This window comes from Sturnira hondurensis, unplaced genomic scaffold (genome assembly GCF_014824575.4).
Source record: "Sturnira hondurensis isolate 20B ecotype Veracruz unplaced genomic scaffold, ASM1482457v3 Scaffold0014384, whole genome shotgun sequence".
Taxonomy (NCBI): domain Eukaryota; kingdom Metazoa; phylum Chordata; class Mammalia; order Chiroptera; family Phyllostomidae; genus Sturnira; species Sturnira hondurensis.
The window spans coordinates 19,321,476-19,339,841 of record NW_028087015.1 but is presented as its reverse complement, the minus strand read 5'-3'; the positions used below and the strand labels follow the sequence as shown (position 1 = coordinate 19,339,841).

Here is an 18,366-nt window from a genome sequence, read left to right as displayed (position 1 = left end):
GCACCCCTCCCCCCGCGGCTCCTCCCCGCTCCGGCCCCCGCCCGCGGCGGCTCGCGCGCGCCGCCGAATTCCGCGCTGCCTCCGTCAGAGCCGAGCCGGCGGCTCCGCGGAGCAGCAGCCTCTGCCGCCACCGCCGGGCCACCGCGTCCCTCCCCGTCCCGCCCCCTAGTCCGCGGAGCCCGGGTCCTCGCCCCCACCCCTCCGCTCCCTCCGTCCCTCCCTCTTCCCCCCTCCTCCGTCCTCCCCGCGGCTGCAGCCCGAGTCCGGCCCTCCAGCCGGGCTGCCGGGAGGGCGGCGGCGGCCCCACCATGAGCTCGGAGGACGGTTACGGCGGCGCTCGGCGCCGCGGGGCAGAGAGCGGGGACACCGAGCCACCCCCGCCGCCCGGGGAGCCGCCCTCGGTCCCCGCGCCCCCGCGCTACCTGCCGCCGCTGCCCGTGCGGCCCGCGTCCCCCGAGCGCCTCGCGGGGTCAGTCGAGCCGCCGGCCGGGGTGGTCCCGCGGCGCAGGGGCGAGGACCAGCTGCCGCCGCTGCCCCTGTCACCTCCCGGCCAGGAGGTGTCGGTGGCTGGCGACTCTGGGGACGGTCCGAGGCGCCTGCCGGAGGCGGCGGTCCCCGAAGCGGCGGCAGGGAAGGGCTGCCCCAGGGAGTCCGAGGCCGGCGCGAGCCGGGAGGGCGAGCGGCGTGGCGCCGGCGACCAGCCCGAGACGCGCTCGGTGTGTAGCAGCCGCAGCAGCAGCAGCGGAGGCGGCGGCGGGGACCAGCCTGCGGGGCACCAGCACCAGCACCACCAGCCCATCTGCAAGATCTGCTTCCAGGGCTCGGAGCAGGTGAGGCCCGGGGGACCCCGGAGCAGGTGGCGCGGGCTTGGGCCGGACCCGCGGGTCCTCGCCTGGGACGGCCGACCTTTCAGCACCACGGACAGCGCTCGCCTCCCGGAGGCTCCGCAGCGCGGCTGGTCAGGTCCCGCCGCCCGAGCGGCGGCTGCTCCGCGTTCGCCTTTCCAGTTGTGTGAAGGCGCCGGAACGGGTCCCGGTGGCGAATACAGGGTTCCATTTGATCTACCCCCTCCCCCGTATCTGGTATTGCAGTGACACGTTCTTCAGGTGCTTTAATAATAATGCCGTAAGTGTTTCTTATTTACTAAGTGGATTTTGGTTTGTACTTAGAAACAAACCTATATCCTTTTTCTACAATTGTGTACTGAGTCAGATCGTCTCAGACAGAATACAAATTGGGGTGAGTCATGTAGAAACCAAAAGGGTTTCGAAAGAAGGAAAAAAGGAACCAAAAGGGTTCGAAAGAAGCCTTTCTTGGTTCTTCCTTCGAAAGAAGGAACCAAAAGGGTTCATTCTTTACTGCAGACTGTGGTGACTTATTCTCAGTGATTTGCCAAGCGTGTTACACTTTTACAAGAGAAATGGAAATGTACTTTTTCCCTGCTAAGGAAAGGCTGTTGAGGCACCCGTGCAGTTTATATTTTGTTAGAAACAATTCTAAAATGTAAACTCCATTAGAGGTGCATGCACACTTACATGAGAAGACTCATGGAGACAACAGGATAATGTATCACTCTCACAAAATGTGGGTTTGAGAAAACATCAGGTTTCCTATTTTTAAAAGAAAGGATATTGCGTAAGAATACGCAGGCTTTCAGGAGTATAGTGCCCTAAGTCAATATTTATGATGCTACATTTAGAAAAAAGTAAAAGCATGATGCTATTGCAAGGTACTTTCTGGGATGCCGTGCATTTCTTCTTTAGCAATGATTAAGAATAACTGCAGAGGAAATGCATCTGACCATCCACTTACAAGTTATTAAAGAGATTTAATAGTACAGCTTTCCCTCAAGAGTATTAGGAGCTGCATCTTCCAAACATTGTATGTTGGTAGAACATTTATGTCATAACTCTAAGCAATATCTTTGAAATAGTTTTAAGACTTTAGTTTCATTCTCATCAGAGGTATAAAAATTTAATTTCCTTTTCTAGGATAGAGTTTGATGCTGATATCCTTCTGGGTAAATGGCTTTGAAAGAAAACAAAGCAAGTGTTAGATTTTAAAAATAGAGACATGAGCATACATATTCACACCCAGCTGTTTTCATTTCAGGGGGAGCTGTTGAACCCCTGCCGGTGTGACGGGTCAGTTCGGTACACACATCAGCTGTGCCTGCTCAAGTGGATCAGCGAGAGGGGCTCCTGGACCTGCGAACTCTGCTGTTACAGATACCATGTCATAGCCATTAAAATGAAGCAGCCTTGCCAGGTAAACATTTGTGACATTTGTGACATTCATTCCCTGAAATAACTTTGCTAAATGTAAGTACACTTGAGTTTAGTTATCACTGGGGATACCTATATATGCTACTTAACAACATTTTATGCAAATCATGGTAAAATCAAGATTTAGAATTTGTAGAGATGTGTTTTGAGATATCTGTGACATTTTTATCTGAGAAACTCAAAATACATTTTACTCAAATGGTTTCCTTTATTAATTTGTTATTTGTTGATGAAATTATACCATCTTTATTTCTAAAATGATAAGCTGGTAAAATCTTGTATATTTTAATTAGATCAGTTTTATTAGAAAATTTATAATTTATTTTAGTAATGCTTTGTTAATTTAAGCATTGAAACCCTGGTTGAGCTCAGTTTATGGGAAATGAATACAAGTAAAGCAAAACTTTACTCATCTGGAAACTTTGGTTGACCTCTTATTCAAAGAATAATTAGAACTTATTATAACTTAGTTCTAATCTAAATACTTTTTAAAATTCAGTAGGCTTTCTTTTTCATATGAGTTTTTTTCACAGTTAAATTTTGATTACTTTCATTCTTTGCTGTGGTCAAGTACATAGTGGATGCAGAAGTATTCCCAACAGTTAACTTTCAATAATACTACTGAAATTGTAAATATTCTTAAACTTTTTGGTGCATAATCACATAATAACACAATACCCAAAAGCCTACACATGCCCCTGGAAAAATAAAGCTTTTTTTGTGTGGTGATGAAACTGATTCAGTCCTTTGAAAAGACTGATGTAATGGAAAGTACAAAGCAGTGAGAATAACAGTTTCAACTAAAGCGAAGGAACGTGTAATTGACAAGACTTGGTAGTGACCGAGGGCTGAGGTGCAGCAGATATAAAAGAGTCAGGGTCCTGGCACAGAGACAGAGGAGGTAATGGAAGGGGAAGGAATTGGGAATTAAAAAGTTAGGAGGGAAAGAAAGTCATGAGATCTAGTATTCCCTGTTTCTAGTTAAAATACAAAAAAAAAAAAAAAAACCCCACCCAAATTTAGTTTGCATTGAGCAGTATAAAACAGTTGAAATTGTTAGTGTTTGCAGAAGATATCTGGAAGCTGAATTACTACTGCATTACTAATTTGCACTTCCCAGTTTTTAATTTGTGCACCCTGCACATAATTTGCATCTTTGATAGTCATCATTTAAGGCATGATTATCGGGCATGAAATGAAAATATTAATTTTCTCAAACTGACCTAGGGCTTATAAATAATTTGAAAAGAGGAAGAATAACTAATGTGGTTGAGTGATGTTATCATGCTGAAGACAAGCATGAACCTGACACATTTTCCCAGAACCTCTAATTAAGTGAGCTCTTTGGATATAAATTTATGGATCCATCATAGTTGTCTTGAGAAGCAGCTAAAACTATATCCAAAGATCAGGATATGAGTAGTATAATGGAATCCACAATAATTTTGTGAATAAAAATGTGTGGAAATGGCAAATGGAGAGCTTTGGGGCTCTAGTGAACAGTCTCACAAGAACTGCTGTAGCGGGTTGGATGTTCAGGAGCTGAAACGGGATGTCAGGTATTTAAAAAACTTGCACTTACACTACTATATATTAATTCATTTGAGATGATTGCTTTTGAAGTAGGTATTGGTCCTTTATATAATTTTAAAGTATAAAGGAGCCAGAATGCTGGAGTAAAGATACAGTTCACTTGTGATTCTAATCCTATAAGCAAAATGAATTAAGTACCACTATGTCTTGCTTCATTAAAAAACATGTGATAATAATTTTAGCAAAAGCAATATGCCAAAGTATGTATATGGCCAAAAATCAAAACAAAAAATAAACAACCAAAACAATAAATTAATCCAGTATTACTAGACATTTGGACTAATTTCATGACCTATGCAAATGCTACCGTGATCTGTAACCTGATCTGCTTGTTGCAGTGAACCAGAGAATAGTCTTTAAAAATCAGGTTGATAGGCATGTAGTAATGATAACGTAGATCATGTCAGAGGAAATCACTTTACAGGACTAAGTGGTATGCATTGGAAAGCTCAATACTCTTAATGAACAGGGATCAGTTAAAAGGTTCCCAAAGTGTAGATCCTTACACCTAGGAGTAGTTTATTCTCAGATAAAGTTGGACTAATTGTATGACATTTCTGTTATGGATGTCCCATAAACTGAGCATTTACTCTGATACTTGGTTTTGTCCTGTGCTGGTATGAGGCCAATTAGATTTAGCATTTATTGCATTTATCATGGCGTGGCAGAGAGCCATTTTCTCATGGTGCAGAACCAAATAAGAAGCAGGATTGGGCCCTCACCTTCACCTTCCATATCCCTCTGTCCTAAGTATAGAGCTATCACATAATTTTGAGCTGGTGGTTCTTTGGATGTGGAAGAGAATAGAAAAGATATATAATAATATTGAGAGAGCATTTTCTGAATATTTACTCTGTGTCAGGCACTGGTCTAAGTGCTTTGTAGATATCGACACTTATATTTAATCTTCATTACAAACCTATGAAGTAGGGAATATTATTATCTTTATTTTACACAAAGGGAAACCGAGGCACAGAAAAGTGAAGTACCTTCTACTAGGTACCTATCTAGTAAAAGGCAAAATCAGGATTCAAACGTAGTCTGGCTCCTAGGTTCATGGTCTCAGTCACTGTCAGGAAGTGTTCTTCTCAACCCCATTGTAGCCAACCTGATGTTTTGGGTCAAACAGCAGCTGTTTTCAGCCTGGTCTGTAAGATGGTCTAGAAAGGCCTTTACTATTTATTGCTGCATAATGAAATATCTCAGATGCTTAGTAGCTTAAACAGCTCTCATTTATTATCTCTTAAGACCCTGGGTTGATTGAGGCCAGCCGGGGGGTTCTCCACATGTGGCACCAGTGTGCAGCTGCGGTCATCCAGAGCTTTGACTGGGTTGAAACGTCCGCGGTGGTGCTGGCTCTTGGCCGGAAGCTCAGGTGGGGCTGTCAGCTGGTGCCTCGGTTCTCTTTCCACGTGGCTTGGACATTTCACAATGTTGGGTTGAGCTCCAAGAAGGCAGAAGTCACAATCTCTTTAAGGCTCAACCTTGCGAGTGACAGTTTCACAGCTGCTGCATTCTCTCTACTAAAGCAAGCCACAGGACCACGTCCAACTCAGGAGAAAGGAAGATGGACAAATGGACTCCACCTCTGGAGTAGGCCTTTTTTTAAAGAATAGCCATCTTTAGTTTACCACAGGAGCCAGCTTCTGAAATGGCTCTGTGTGCCTCCTCTGGTCTTTGCATTTGGTCCTCCTCAGATCCAGATTGGTCAGCGGGCAGTCACCACAGTTTTCCTCCTGAGGATCAGAAACAAAAAAGGCTAAAAAATTAGTGGGAAGTTGACTCCATTAGCGGTGCTTCACGCAGAAGGGAAAGGAGCAGTTACCCAGGAGCCAGGTGTGTGTGTGAGGTCAAGGTGCTGCAGTGAGTCAGACTAAGTGAGTCCAACACCTTAGTTTGACTCATTTTTCTCATGGCGATTAGACATTTTTGAACATGTGGGTCTAAACTTCCCCACTTCATTGGATTTCAGTGATGTTCCACAACAGGACCCAGTCAAAAACTGAGGTATCTTCTGTAACCTGTTTAAACCTTAATTGCTGTATCATTAGCAGTAGGAGTTAATTAAGGCATTGGAAGTAATTAACATGCATTTATCCTTCTACCTACTTCTAGAATATATTTTATTGATTAACATAGTCAAGATGATGCATTAATGATGAAGAGTAAAAGCCAATTCTGTTTTGAATCTCATAGTATGGTGTAAAACTTGTGAAATGTAACAACATTAAGATCAACTATATTTTTAGATGTTAGTGACATTTTAAACTAATTAAGCCATGTTTAAATTTGTGAATTCTTTCAATACTTTGTCAAAAAATATAAATGCTTGAAGAAATAACATTTACTAGATGAAGTGTTGTATGAGAAACTTCATAACTTGATGTAAGAACTGGACTGTATTTTCTTTACATAGAAAAATACAATGTAAGTGGATGGTAACAGGCAATTACCTTGGACAAATTACTTTAACTCTTTGTGCCTCTGTTAATTCATCTTTGAAAGATAATAATGGCACCCACTTCATACAATATCTTGAGGATTAAAGATACAAATGTATTTAAGGTGCTGAGAATAGTGCCCAGCATATTTTAATGTCGGCTTTGGTAATTGTTACATGTTCAAACAGACAATTATTACATGTCCAAATAGATGGGGACCTTCAGCTGCTCGCTACTGTGGTGCTCACAGGGACCTGTGGATTTTCTTAAGTCTTGTCACCTATGTGAAGTTAATGACTCTTTTTATGTCATTCTTTATCCCTAGATATTACTTCCTTTTTCTGGGAGAGTCCATCTCAGTTTTTGGCTAAGTTTGTTACAGTAAATAATGAACGAATCAGCATTTTAAAAATCAGGTGTAATAAGATACAGTGATCTCAGCACACAGGAGTGTATTTATTCTCCAGTTGTCCCTCTCTGTGGGACTTTGCTGGAGTTATAAGATGCTTTTACATGTGGCCAAGCATAGGACAGTGTTATTTGGGACACCCAAGCACCCATTGTTTGATTATATTTTGGCAGGAGGTGGGGAAGCTCCCAAGATCAGGAGGGGGAGGGGGATGGGGGATGGGGGGCAGTAATCTCAAAGAGGCATAGGCAGGTGATCCAGCATCCATGCTGATTTCTGGTGTCTGTCAGATTTCCTTCCCCCTCCTCTGTCACTCAGCACCAGAGGGAAGGACTAGGAAGGAATTTGCCCGGGAAGGGTTGGAGACTTACGTGTTGGCCCTATACCTTGCAGATATTAGGCTCCTGGCCATTTGTACTATCCTTTAACATTTTAATAGCCTTCTTAATGCTTTTCCTTTCAACATTTATAATGTGCTATCAGCAACAGGTCTTCCATAGCAGTAAGAATGATAGAGGGTCTCCTAGGAATGAGAATGAGTTGAGTATTTTTCATTTTTACCCATATTCTTAAAACGCTGGTACTCATCATTATACTTTTGAATTAGAGAGGAAGTTGGCACCAGGTTGGTTCATCTTGGCAAACGTTCTAAGGTACAGCTTCTGAATGTACTTGTCAAGTCTTTATGGGACTTGAATTGACTTCTTGAGGACCCTGGGGTCATTCTTTTTCTAGATGGGACTCTGTCATGAAAGAGATATTTTCACCTGCAGAAGTGATTGAGTCTCTCTCATGATGGAGCCAATGTACTAGGACAGGCTGACAAATTATCGTTGAAAATTGACTGTGATTTGAAAGTGTGTTAAGAAAACATCAGAGTGTGAACCTTATCAGCATGCATGCTGTCATTTGAAACATTTCAAGGCATTTGCATTTTATGGATTAAAATGTCTGCATACATACAACCTGGTCGGCATAGCAAGCCACTACTTTTCTTCTACTTCTTCTGTTACTAACGTTCTCTGTAGGTTTAAGAGAAACTGACAAGCTGAGGGGAAGCTTTTCCTTGCCGTATCTGAACAACTGAGAAACAATGTTAAATGTAATATTTCAATGCATATAGTGGCAGATTTCATGGGTAATTAAAAATGTCAAAATAAAGAACATATCACAAGGCACTTCACTCACCTTTGAAATTGTTTTTGTTTCATTTGCTTACATAATGAATTCAAAGCATAAATTTTCATTTTACTCACTAAAACAGATGAATGATTCACTACCGAATAAAATACATAAATTGTACTCTGTCTACTCCTTACAGCCGTCCTCTGTACTGTGTAGGCCTGTGATTTTACAGTTTGTCTCAGAGTCAGCTGGTTCTGAGCCCGTAGTAGAAAGAGCTGGAGTCTGTGCAGGTCTCTGTGTGCTTTCACCCTTTAGAGTAAGAGGATTGGGTACGATGTCCTAGTAGATGATACTCTCCATAACTTTCTCTTCCACGTATATCTGCTTTTCCACATTTTTTTCTAGCTCTTTTAAGTGTACTTCTCTTTTGATGCCTTTCTCTTTGCTCCTTTGGCCCCGCCCCTCAGCTGCCTGTAGAAGGAAGGACCCCTTTGCTGGGTGGAGCTGGGCAGACTTACTGGTCAGAGCGCATTACTGGGGCAAGATTTTTCAGTGGGCCTGTAGAAGGACCTTGTTATGGCTTCAAAATATCTTCACTCAATAACATTTATCTTGTTATTTAAACCAGAGGGCAGCAAATCTTTTCTCTGGCCAGATAGTAAGTATTTTAGGTTTTAAGGGCCACCCTAACTGCTGTCCCAGTAGGAGATCAGTCACAGACACTACAAATGAATGACAGGGCAGTGTTCCACCTGATTTGAATTCATTTAACCTCAGTGCATCAGGGAATAGTGTCCTTCTTTTGATTCCCCTCTTCCCCAACCATTTAAAATTTTTAAACTGGTGGGCAAATGAAAATAGGGTGAACTGGATTTGCCTACCTGGATTTGATGGTATTGTGCCAACCTCTGATTTAAATGAATGGTGTATTGATATGGATGTAAGTGTTTTCCAGACTTGTAGTTAATGGATGAAGTGTTTTAAAATTGTTACAAGTTTCCTTATTATCTTGAATGAAGTCTTTATAAGCTTATATCATTTGGAAGATGGCGGTAATGTAGCTTCATAACAAAATGCTATTAACTCCTTAATATAAAATATTAGAAGCATTGTGTCTTCTAAACAGTTTGTTGATTGACTCAGACTGACACCTTAAACTTCCAGTAGTTTTAGCTGAGGCACAAGAGCAAGGCAGGGCCATTTCAGAATAAGCCCTCAGTGTCCCTGAAACAGGCCAGCCCTCCTCTCAGTGAGTTTTTGGAGGTGTTCATGTCCATCCCTAAAACAGGTCCTCCCAGGTTTTCTACACCCCTGTGGGGAAGAGTAGAGGATCCTTTTCTGAATGTGTTAAAATGATACTGTTTTAGTTATCTTGGGGTTTCCAAGTTTGCCTTCTAGGAGGGCATAGTCATGAGTGGGACAGATTTTAGAAAAAATTATGTAGCATAGGTCAGTAAAGCTTGAGATTCACATTTTTTGTTCACTTGGTGGGCATTCAATGAGTATGGGCTACGAATGAATGAATGAATGAATGAATGAATGAATTGGTGTTTTGGTAAGGTAGAAAGCATCATGTTCATATTTCTGTAGTGAGAAAAAAACTTGAGGAAATCAGGTTGCATTCATTGCTTACACATTTGCTGTTTCCTGGATGTCAATTTTCAACTTGCGTCTAAGTGGCTCTTCTAATAATCCTGTTATGACTTTCCCTGGGCAAATATATTCTGTTCTTAGACCACAGGAAAAAACCTTAAGAGTGGTATCTGTCTTTAAAAACCTAGAATTAAAAAGAAAGTTTCCAGTGAGACATGTCTGCTCTTTTCAAAAAAAAATGAAATGTCATGGAAAAAGACTCAGTAAATGTGAAATTACCCATGTGTGACACACTTGCTTTCTTGAGGTTGTCACTGTTTGAAGGATTTTGTTTAGCATTTGTTGAGAGAATTCAAATGATTTGTTGGAAATTTTACTGTGTTATCATGGGTATAGATGAGCTGCTAAGAACGTCTGCTGGGTGTAATTTTTTTTTTGGGGGGGGTGTGAAATCTGCCACTAGGCTGAAAACAAGGTAATGCATTTTTTTGATGAGTGGTTTGTACAGTTATAACATACCTTCAAAAATGATTTTCCACTGGTGAATGCGATGCTCTGACACAGGGAGATGTAGCCAGAGAAATATACTATTTCCTCCCTGCTCATTCCCTGCTCTGCCTTGACACGTGGCTTTGCCGTAATGTGACTGATGTTTGCTAAAGAGATTGGAGCAAAGGAAACTCAGCTTTCTTCTATTTCCGGACCTTCTAAAAGTGGAATAGGATGACTTGGAGAGCAAAGCATCAGGAGGGCTTCCGATCCTTTGGAGCATCAGGGAGTGGACTGATGAGGAAATAATCACCTGCAATTACAAGTAAATGGTTGGCAAACACTGAGGACTTGGCCAAGAAAAGTGTCATGTGACTTGTGTACTTGTGTTCTCTGTATCCTAGGATATTTGACAGCATCTTCCCTATGAACATAACTCACCAACAGGTGTTCTACGTGATTTAGCTAAGTGAAATCCTGCATAAGTAAAGGTAGACTGGAAGCAGTCACGTGGGAAGACATGAAGAAACCTGGAAGCATTATTATTTCGACAAAGTCAATAAGGAAACTTACTCAGGAGACATTTCTTATTCCATTCTTTAGGTGTGGTATGCTCTGAAAGTTACTGTCTAAAATCCTGCTCTTTCTCCAGTTTTTATCTCTTCAGAATAGTTCATTTTGACTGATCATACCTGGGTGATATCTCCTTATCATAGTAACAAAGGTCCATTGCCTTAATATGCCTTTTAGTTTTGTTTCTCACTTTGGTATGGTAATTATGTGCAAGTGGCCAAGGCTTAATGTGGGCACAGGGGGCCCTCCCTGTGTGCGTCTAGTTCTTACCTCTCCGCCCCCAGCACGCCTTTGTTGTATGTGGACTCAGTGGTGCTGCAACACTGACTCGTGTTGTCACTCAGAGTTCCAGAATAGTTCAGAGAAACAAGGGGCTGTTGCAAGGAATTCCAATGCCCTGGGTTAGTCAGCCTGTTCAAAAAACGATGTTAAAAAGGATTCCATGTCTCACAAATATCAGTAGATGTTACTTAACTTGTGTGGAAGAACATTCCAGAAGTAGTAGAAAATAGTTTTTCTCTGTTCTCTCCCCACCTCCATCCCCAATATTAATATCTTTTCTCTGTTCCATTTGCAGATTTTTAATATAAATATGGTGTAAGTAGACTCTGTATTAATTTAAAGGAAAAACACAAAATAAAAAGTTTACAGAGTAGAAAGAGCACTGGCTTTGCCAGGCGTGTACCGAGCATTCAGCACATCCCTGTCTTATCCTCCTCCTTCCACCTCTTCCTTTTCTCGACAACATCACACTCTTACACTTTTTGGCCAGGGGCAGGTAGGGGGTTTCCAGGGGAAACTTGTCCTCAGGAGAGAAAGAAACAATAAATAAGGGTGACAGTCTTTACCCACATTGTTTTTCTCCAGGACTCAACATGCCTTGGCTCAAATCTGGAAGTTGAAAGAAAATCTTGAGTGTAAAACGAGCTTTCAGCGCCCTGCCCCAAAACTCTCTTTTTTTTTACTTTTCATGGTGGACTCTTGGTCACATTGCCATTGCTTCGATTGAAGTCACTTTCCCATCAAGACAAGACTTTGTGGAAATTTGAGAAGTAGTAGCAAGTGGAAAAATGCGAAGCCAACTAGGTTGGAACCTGTTTTACCAAAATTTGTTGGGTAGCTTTGGGCTACTCATGGTTCTGAGGCAATGGAGGGAGGCTTTGAAACCTCTTTGAGTAGTTTAGTGAAACATGCACGGGTGGGGGATGCATCTCACTACTGTTACAGGGCAGATACACCAGGGCCCAGACTCTGCAGGATGGTGTACTCATACTGTCCGGACCACCTACTGCGCTCGATTGTCCGCCACCAATTGGAAAGACGTCTCTTAATGCCAGAGATTTGTGAAGAGGAAATGTTTATTTAATGCTATACAGACTTAAAGTAGTAACCTAACGTCTTCATTAAAATATCAAAGTCCTTTAGGATATCTACCTACACACACACACACACACACACACACACACACACACACTGCCCTCTTCTCCCCCTGCCCTAATTCAGGGTACCGTAACTCAGGAAAAGAGCACACGTCCGTGTTTCCAGGCCACTGGCACCATCAGCTGTGTTGCTGTATAGGCATGATCTCTAATTAATCCAGAGTCATGTGGCACCTTCTCACGGTCGACTGGCAAGAGTTCTTTGTGCCCATTTTTCCAGGCAAAGTCTCTCCTGCTTCCTAGGCCATGTGACCAAAGGGAGCACCCCAAAGCCACGTGGGCCTCTTCTACCAAAGCTGCAGGGGTCCGCACTCTGCCAAAAGCGTGTGGCTTTCTTCTTCACCTGGCTGCAGGGGTCTCCACTCTGGCAAAGCCATGTGGTTCTCTTTTCAATGGCTGCTGTGTCTGGGTTTAAATCCCCATGCCAATCTTCCTCTGTACCCCCATTTCCAACTCCTTCTACAATCAGTTACACCTGCCAGCATTCCTGTATTATTTCAAGTTTACTGGGCTGCCATCGTGAGTCTGGGCAGGTATGGCCCCATGTCCTAGAGCCCATCTTCTCCAAGTTCCCACGCAGGCACTGTAACACGGGGACCTGCTCCCCAGTTACATCTTGGGGGGAAGTGACTTCCATCCCCCTGGCTCCAAGCCTGGCCACAGCCATTTAACATATCCAAGTGACCTGTCAAAGGTTGTAGATATGTTAAATGACCATGCCATGGATTAGCTGCAAGGCTGTAGCTGTACAAAACAGCCCTGCATGTTCCTGCTCCACGTGTCCCTTCCCCAAACTTACACCTGTGGGGGAAGGGGTGAGGACCTCTTATATGTCTCTTCAATATTTCCTAGACACCTTGAGTCCTGGACACCATTCCGAATCCCTTTTGGGGGCCCCCCTCTTGGCTGCACCCTGTATTACTACCTCCTGCGTATCTGTTCTCTCTGTCTGGAACCTTACCAAGACGAAAGGTAGTATCTGTTGCAGAGAAGGAAATTTGAGATAGAAATATGTTACTTCATTTTGGACACGATTAAGGTCTCCTATGGTAAACTGCAGGAGAAAAATGTCAGCCATTCTTTGAATTGCCTGTAGGAAAAGTTTCAGTGTAAGTGATGATGAATGCATGGAGATGAATAATGTAACAGGGCATAGTGATGGATTAATATGTGTTTATTTTTGGTGTATAAAATGGTTTTACCCACATCAGGGCATGGCCTCAAAATATTTTATGTTTGTTTTTTCTTACTTTTTTCCCACTCATTCAACAAATTAATCACCACTATGCAGCAGACACTATTCTAGGCCCTGTAGCTACAGTTTGTTAAAATAGGAAAGACCTCTACTTCTAAATTTAAATTCTTGCTGGTGAGGGATAGACAATAGCTACATAAATGGTGTTAGTAACTGGATGATTAACAAAGTGTATGCTAGAATGAACCATGTGATATTGGATTAGAACTTGAAACATTAGTGTAAACTCATATTTTGCTTATTATAGATACAAACAGTTACATATGGAGATATTTATGTATATGTGCTTGTGTGTGGGTTCCAATGTAAACACCCATTTCCCAGCTCTGTCTCTTGAGAGGGCCTGAGAGTGACTCTCCAGTAATAAAAGGTTTGCCTAGCACCAGATCTTGGCTTCCAACACCATTCTCCAATGAAAGGGATCAGTCTCATACAAGATGGCATTCTTAGACAATATGAAACTGGAGTACCTTCTGCCAGGGCGTAAAGAAGTGCTCAAAAAACACAGGATGAAGGAGTAGCATGGACTTCAGCAGTAAGTAGGTCTGGGTCCAAAGTTTAACTCAGACATGTACTAAGCCATGTGACCAATGGCGATGCCATATGTATTAATTCCTTAATGTTGTTGGGAAGTTAAATCAAATAACATCTTCAAAGTTATTGGGCATGTGATGGCGTTTGATTAATTCCTGACTCCTAACCTTGTTAACAAGTTTTAACAAATGCAATTCTGCCAGCTTTTGGATTTGTTATTTATTTGTTTACTCACTTAATAATACAACAAATACTAATTACTTACTAGGTGCCAGACACCATGCTAGAGATTGGTGACGAACAAAAGAGTAAGCAAAAGATATAAAATCCCTGTCCCGGCTCCGTTTGGCTCTGTTGGTTGGGTGTCATCCCACAAAGAGAAAAGTCACCAGTTGATTTCTGGTTGGGGCACATGCCTGGGTTGCAGGTTCGGTCCTGGTGGGGGCACATACAAGAGGCAACTGATTGGTGTTTCTCTCCCTTTGTTTCTCCTTCCTTTCCCCCTCTCTAAAATAAAATAAACAGAACATAGAATCCCTGCCCTTTGGGAACATCAGTTCCAGAGAGGGAGACTGACAATGTGGAAGTAAAAATTTCAAGTACTGTACCCCCCTTATAGGCAGTTTTACCTCTCGCAGCTTCAGTTACCTGTGGTCAACTGCCCTCCAAAAATACAACATGGGAAGTTCCAGAGATATACATCTCATAAACCTTCCAATTCTAAGTAACATGATGAAATCTCCAGCTATCCCTCTCCATCCTTCCAGGACCCGAATCATTGCTTTGTCCAGCATACCCACACTGTATACGTTACCCACCCATTATTAATAGCCATCTTGGTTATCAGATTGGTGGAGGAGGGAGACCACATTCACATAATTTTTATATCTGTATGTTGTTATGATTGTTCTATTTTATTATTACTTATGGTGGTTACTCTTTTACTGTTAGACTTCAGTAACAGTAATTTATAAGTTAGACTTCACCATAGGTTGTGTGTGTCTAGGGAAAAGGTACATACAGGGTTTGGTGCTATCTTCTGTTTTAGGCATCCACTGGGTTCTTGGAACATGTCTCCTGAAGATAAGGAGAAACTACTGTAAAAGAATTAGGAAATTAAGTAGTAGTAAATGCTAAGGGAAAAACAGTGGGCAAAGGAGGGGGATAGGAAATATCAAGAAGGGTGGGTGATTTTAAATATGGATGGTCAGGGAAGGCGGCCAGTTTACGATCTTTGACTTTGACAGAAGTTTTTCATATATGGCTTTCTAGAAATAAGGTATGCTAGTGAATGTGTACCATGAGTGGTTTTTCAACAGAAGGATATGTTATTCTGACTTTGAGTTTTCCAGGGGTGAGTTGGAGAGGTCAATATTTACAGCTTATAGTTTTATAATTTGCCTCAATATATTAAAAGCCTTGATAGGGGACACGATATGTTTAACCCATTTGTATATTCTGGATATTATGCTGAATTGGTTTTTAAGAGCAAGGATAAAAAGAGTACAATCAGATAAATTAAGAGAAAGAGAACAGTGAAAAATGCACTCTGTATTCTAGGAGTCACAGATGCTCAATTTGCTCTTCCTGAATTATTTAAATTATTTATGCTGCTCCATTCACTCTTCAATCTACAGACTTATCAAGGGGTTAGGCTTTAAATAAAAACCACCATCTATGAGAAATTTGACCTAGTTTGGATTATAATTATTTTTATATTCATTTTTATTATTATACTGATAATAAAACAAGTAAAAACCTAGTATTGGGGTTATTATTTCTTGGACCAGTACATTTTTTCCGTTAAAAACACACACATTTTATAAGATGGATTGTTTTGAAGAGAAACTCTAACATCTTATTGATTGTTGTCAAAAAAACTTGGCTACTTGGAGAATGAATGTTTGAGGCTGTAATTTTCAAGGTCATGTAACTGGGCGACACAGTGGTCGTGTACACGACACGGCCACTGTGAAAGCCGTGCACCATGAGAGTAAAGGGCTTCTTATGTTGTCTCTGTAGCTACAGAAATGGACGTCTGGGCCTCTGAAATCTATTTGAAACAAATGGCTCCCATTAATCAGTGCACCAGGATTCTGGGCAACACTGCTTTTGTGCATTTCCACCACTGGCAGAGAACATGAACATAGAGGAGTTTTGAAGGGTAAAGACTCCTTCCCTCTGTTAAATTTTTAAATAATATGGAGACATTTTGCTTGACTTTATGGTTCTTAGTTACCCAAAATGGAATCACCAGTTCCCCAACTTTAATGGGAAATGTCATTTGTAACTGAAAACCTTTGACTTTTAAAGCCCATAAGCACAAGTAGGTTATTAAGAATCTCTTGAGCCCTGGCTGGTGTAGCTCAGTGGATTGAGCGCGGGCCTGTGAACCAGACGATGGCGGTTCGATTCCCAGTCAGGGCACATGCCTGGGTTGCAGGCCAGTTCCCCGCAGGGGCCAGTTCCCAGCAGGGGATGCATGAGAAGCAACCATACATTGATGTTTCTCTTCCTCTCTCCTTCCCTTCCCCTCTAAAGACAAATAAATAAAATATTTAAAAAAAAAAGAATCTCTTATTTGGGAGAAAAGTGATGATCATTTTACAGGAAGTGAGATGTTATATTGGTGAATACATGCAGGAAAGAAGAGTGTTCACTTCTAGGGTAAGTAATCTCCCTGGAACCTTTGTTTGGGTCTCCTGTTTGCTCGAGTGTCTTGAGTGGACTCAATTAGATTTACTGTTAGAAGTTTAAAAACCTTCAAAAAAAAGTCAGTAGTGACAGATCCTGGGGGTTTATATGAGCAAGCATCCCAATAATGGTATCCCTTTCCCTTGTTAGATGTCGGAAGAGCTTCACTATGCGACTCTGCCCTCTAGTGTTTCCTGTTAACCAGAGTGGTGGTCTTGAAGTTTGATGCATGGTACACAGAATTCCACTAGGTTAGAGATGTTTCTACATGTTTTTTTAATCTTGTTTGAAAATAAACCTGGCCCAGGTTCCACTTACTTAAAAGGGTTTGACATCTGTTATTATTTACCTAATTTGTTTCAAAAAAGGTACCTGTTTTTCTGTCTGCTTAGCTTTTGATTAAATCAAACATTTTCTGTTTTCTATATTGAACTTTGCAGTTTTTGGAGAGTTTAGTTTTAATCTGTGTAGAGAGCAGGAAGAGCTACTTCTTAAATAGTTTAGGGACATAAAGTATGTGAACTTTAAGCAGAATGCAAAATTCATTTCAAGTTATTTTAGGGAGTGCGTTCACATTTTGAGTGCCCATTGAATATCTGGGAGCGACACGTTTAAAGAGAAAACAATTGTAACATTGTGTTTTCTGCAGAAACGTTTGCCATATATTGATGATTTAGTATTTTAGACATTTTTTGTCAAATAAAAGAAGAAGTGTATTCCTTACTTGAATTCATGTAACTAAAAGCAAGCATTGAACGAATATTGGGGCAGTTTTGTTATTTGAGACAGAAATAGTGATCGCATTTTGGTTTTTGTTCCAATTTAGTTTTCTTAAAGAGGGACTTTTAATTTGCATAGGACAACATTTTAAAGGGAATTAGATGGGAAACAATTTTTATGATGTAAAACTTATTAACTGTATTTGAAAATGAGGGTTTTAATTACTGCTGATTGTTTTACTAACGGCAAGCCATCTTGCTTGAGGGAGAACAATTTTCCAAGCAGCTTAAGATCTTAGTTAACAACTAGAGAAACCTTAATTAAGTGCCAACTATTGAGGCACACCATCTCCTGAGGTTCGAGGTAGGTGGGAGGAGGGACGAACAGTCTCTCCCCTGATTGTGAATCCCAGGGAAAAGCTTTGTACTTGGAAATAACTGGGAATAACAAAGAAAGGAAGCAACAAGGAGAGACAAATGTAATTTTCTTTTTCTGAATGGGAAATACAGTTTTACTTCAGAGGTGCAAGGCATCTCAGGAGTATAATAGTGGGTATCAGACAGATTATGTGCTTGGAAGACATGCATTCCCATTCCAGATCAAAGAGGCCACAGTTATCTTGGTTCGATGCACAGAAAATAGGATATAGCAGTTCTTGAAAATAAACAATGTGTGTGTAACTTTAAAATCTTTATTTTTCACACTGTCCCTATCTCTTGGCCAAGTAACTCACTTACCAAGAAGTACAAGGTAGCATGGCAGAAGGTACAAGGAACGCTGTGCTCTAGCAGGGAACACCATGTCAGCTCTGTGGTTTTCAGAAATCATAGGTAGAGCTGGGGCTTCTAGGACTATGAAGCTTCTCGTAGTTGATGACTTGGTCATAACATTCATTAAACGTTATTTTAAATAGGTACAAAGTGTGGTATTGAATTTCAAGTGAATAAATATATAAAATAAATATGCTATCTTTTACATAAAGATGTACACATAATATTGGCTTGGCCAAAGAGTCCATTTAGTTTTTCCATAAAATAGAAGACACATTTTTCATTTTCAGCAATAACTTAATTGATTTGGGTATCTTGACATATCAGCTCTCTCCCACGTGGTATAATGTTGATTGTTCTGTGTCTTGATTTGATCATTATCACCTTTAACTGGTCTACCTGACCATGGAGCATCTTCCAGTGAGAAATCTCCAGCATGAAACTTC

At 41.4% G+C, this 18,366-nt stretch overlaps 1 protein-coding gene across 1 annotated transcript in view; it reads left to right on the top strand.

Moving 5' to 3' along the window:
- The first annotated feature begins 241 nt into the window (after window positions 1-241).
- The window catches only part of MARCHF11 (membrane associated ring-CH-type finger 11), a 91,851-nt gene continuing 73,726 nt past the window's right edge, over window positions 242-18,366 (top strand). Inside the window, exons 1-2 of the mRNA XM_037062800.1 lie at window positions 242-830; window positions 2,113-2,268. Coding sequence (XP_036918695.1) covers window positions 309-830; window positions 2,113-2,268 — 678 coding nt within the window. The 5' untranslated portion in view covers window positions 242-308. The remainder of the gene's footprint in view (window positions 831-2,112; window positions 2,269-18,366) is intronic.